Raw genomic sequence first — 2,830 nt, 5'->3', positions numbered from 1 at the left:
CCGTTGCCGCTGCCGGCCCTGCTTCACCGGCGGTGCGGAGGCAGGCGCGGCCCCGGCCCCGGCCCACCGGGGAAGCGGATGCGCTTCCATCCGCCTGGGGCGCTGCGGGCGGGCAGGTCGGCAGGCCCCGCCCCTTTTGTGGCCCCGCCGCCACGTAGAGGCGTGGAAGGAAGGGGCTGTGGAAGCGGAGATTGGTGGGTCTTCAGGGGGCGGAGGAGGCGCGGATTGGTGGGGTGGCTGGAGGGGGCGGGGCTTGCCAGAGTCGGGGGTCGGGGGCGCGGAGCGGCGCAGTGGGGCCGGAGCGGGGCTTGGGTCGCGTCGACGGGATGGTAGACAGCGTCTATCGGACGCGGTCGCTGGGGGTGGCGGCGGAGGGGTTACCGGACCAGTACGCGGATGGGCGGGCGGCCCGCGTGTGGCAGCTGTACATTGGGGACACGCGCGGCCGCACGGCCGAGTACCGCAGCTGGCTCCTGGCGCTGCTCCGCCAGCACCGCTGCCGCTCTGTCCTCGACGTGGCCTGCGGCACCGGGTGAGACACCGCGCCCCGCGCCCGCCCGCCTCCCAGGTTCTCCCCACGCCGGGGCTAACCGGAGCCCTACTGCTCTTCGCCGTCCCCGGCACCCCCTTCCCCGCCACAAGCACTATGGGGCCCTCGCCTGCCCTCGGCTCCGCTGACAGCTGTTTCCCCAGGGTGGACTCCATCATGCTGCTCGAGGAAGGCTTCCAGGTGACCAGTGTCGACGCCAGCGACAAGATGCTAAAGTATGCGCTGAAGGAGCGCTGGGAGCGGCGCAAGGAGGAGCCCTTCGACCGATGGGGTGCGGGGGTTGTGGGGGCTGGGAGGGACTTAGACACCAGCCCTCAGCACTGGGGACCTCTGCCCTGAACCCCTCCCGCGGCCCCCCCCTGCCCGGCGTGTCCTGTTCCCGACACCATGCTGTGCTCAGGCCCCTGGCATGGGTGTCACTGGCCGGGCGGCTGTGCTGCAGGGACAGGGAGGGAGTTGCTGGTAGCAGCTGCTCAGCAAGCCTAAGCCATGGCCCTCACTTGTCTGCTGGCCCCAGGCTGGATCCACCACCTGCAGAGGCCAAGTTAGGGCTGGGTGATGCTGGGGTGGGGTCCTACATGCAGGGGAGGCTGTTAGGATGTCCCTGCCCTGATCCCTTCCCCTGTGCTACAGTCATCGAGGAGGCCAACTGGCTCACCTTGGAAAAGGACCTGGAGAAGCCAGGGGACGGGTTTGACGCAGTCATCTGCCTGGGCAACTCCTTTGCACACCTGCCTGACTTCAAAGGTGAGTTGCGGGGGGGAGGGTGTGAAGGGGATGTGGATACCTGTGTACACAGTCTTCCAGCAGGCTGAGAATGTGCCATAACTCATGACATAAATAGGGCAGTGGATTACTCCCAGTGGAGTTGCTGTGTCATGGCATGTCTCCAGGGAGCCTGAGAACATGCCCTAGTTCGTGGCATGAGTGGGGCCATTAGGTTATGGGGTGATGAAGCTGTGTGCATCTATGTCATATCTCTGGCAAAGCTGGAGACACACCCAGACTTGCACTTCAAGTGAGTTGGTGGGTTCCTCATGTGGCATACTATGCCTCAGTAAGGCTGAGAACATGCCTGAGCTCATATCATGGGTGGGGCTGTGGGTTCACCAAGCTGAGACTGGGGTTGAAGGTGGTGGGGGCAGCTGTGTGTAATGGGTGAGATGGGGCCTCATTGGCTGTGCCATGTGGTACAGCCAGTGCCCGGAGACACCATGGTTTCCTGCCCAGGGGACCAGAGTGACCACAAGCTGGCCCTGAGGAATATCGCCAGCATGGTGCGGCCCGGGGGTGTCCTGGTCATTGACCACCGCAACTATGATCACATTCTGGCCACAGGCTGTGCACCGCCTGGCAAGAACATCTACTATAAGGTGGGTGGCTGGCAGATCCAGCAACATCTCACACCCCTTTTCCCCAACCCCCGGCCACAAGCGAGGCCAGATGGAGCAGGGCTGTGCCCAGTCTGGGGCCCACCCCATCTCCTCAGGACACAGACATCCTCTTGCGGTCTCCAGAGCGACTTAACCAAGGACATCACCACCTCAGTGCTGCTGGTAAACAACAAGGCACACATGGTGACCCTGGACTACACGGTGCAGGTCCCCCCCACTGAAGTAGGGGCAGCTCCAGAGCTGAGGTGAGAGGGGCCACAGGGGTGGCTCACAGCATGGGGTGGGGTGCCTGGCACTGTACCCTGCTGTTCCTCTGCCTCACCATTGTTGCCTTCTTGCAGCACATTTCGGCTCTCGTACTACCCGCACCGGCTGGAGGCCTTCACAGCCCTGCTAAAATGTGCTTTCCAGGGGAAGTGCCAGCATAGCGTCCTGGGTGACTTCCAGCCCTACATCCCAGGGCAAGCCCATGTTCCCTGCTACTTCATCCACGTTGTGAAGAAGACAGCCTGAGGGGACTGTGGAGATGGGACTGTGGTGGCTGAGAGCTACAAGCAGCTCTGGGGACAAGCAGGGAACTGGGGACATTGCTGGAAGGTGCCTGGAAGCCCTCTCCCCTTAATGAAGAGCACTCGTGAGAGTTACTGGAGCCTGTGGTCCATGTGTCCATGTCTGGGCAGGGAATAGGGTGAGGGGGATGGCTGCAGCCACCTCAGGACTCCCAGGGAAGGCAGTGCCCAGCCTGGGGGGAGCATGGGATGCGTGCAGGCACAGTTTCACCTCCAAGCCCCTAGCTGCAGGTGCCAGTCATTCCTGTGGTGTGGGGCTTGGGACTCTACTTGAAGCAGAGGCAAAGGGGGGGCTGGCTGCTGGGTGATTGCACATC

The 2,830-nt window shown here is 63.4% G+C and overlaps 1 protein-coding gene across 2 annotated transcripts; it reads left to right on the top strand.

Moving 5' to 3' along the window:
- The first annotated feature begins 245 nt into the window (after nucleotides 1-245).
- On the top strand, nucleotides 246-2,593 carry GNMT (glycine N-methyltransferase). 2 transcript variants are annotated; one of them, XM_065059035.1, is made up of 6 exons: nucleotides 246-532; nucleotides 694-821; nucleotides 1,184-1,297; nucleotides 1,781-1,923; nucleotides 2,068-2,189; nucleotides 2,286-2,593. In XM_065059035.1, the coding sequence occupies exons 1-6, from the start codon at nucleotides 327-329 to the stop codon at nucleotides 2,455-2,457; spliced, it is 885 nt and encodes a 294-aa protein (XP_064915107.1). In that variant the 5' UTR covers nucleotides 246-326; the 3' UTR covers nucleotides 2,458-2,593. The 2 variants fall into 2 exon arrangements, with proteins under 2 accessions (XP_064915107.1, XP_064915108.1); XM_065059036.1 differs by having other exon boundaries at nucleotides 2,040-2,189.
- Nucleotides 2,594-2,830: the final 237 nt, after the last annotated feature.

This window comes from Columba livia, chromosome 3 (genome assembly GCF_036013475.1).
Source record: "Columba livia isolate bColLiv1 breed racing homer chromosome 3, bColLiv1.pat.W.v2, whole genome shotgun sequence".
Classification (NCBI taxonomy): domain Eukaryota; kingdom Metazoa; phylum Chordata; class Aves; order Columbiformes; family Columbidae; genus Columba; species Columba livia.
The sequence above is the reverse complement of the archived record's forward strand: the minus strand, read 5'-3'. Positions and strand labels throughout refer to the sequence as shown.

Bases quoted from the DNA above. Each gene is read 5' to 3' on its own strand.
- GNMT (XM_065059035.1), top strand. From the start codon at position 327: ATGGTAGACAGCGTCTATCGGACGCGGTCGCTGGGGGTGGCGGCGGAG. The intron at 822-1,183 runs GTGCGGGGGTTG...CCTGTGCTACAG, and splicing joins GGAGCCCTTCGACCGATGGG to TCATCGAGGAGGCCAACTGG. The intron at 2,190-2,285 runs GTGAGAGGGGCC...GCCTTCTTGCAG, and splicing joins GGGGCAGCTCCAGAGCTGAG to CACATTTCGGCTCTCGTACT.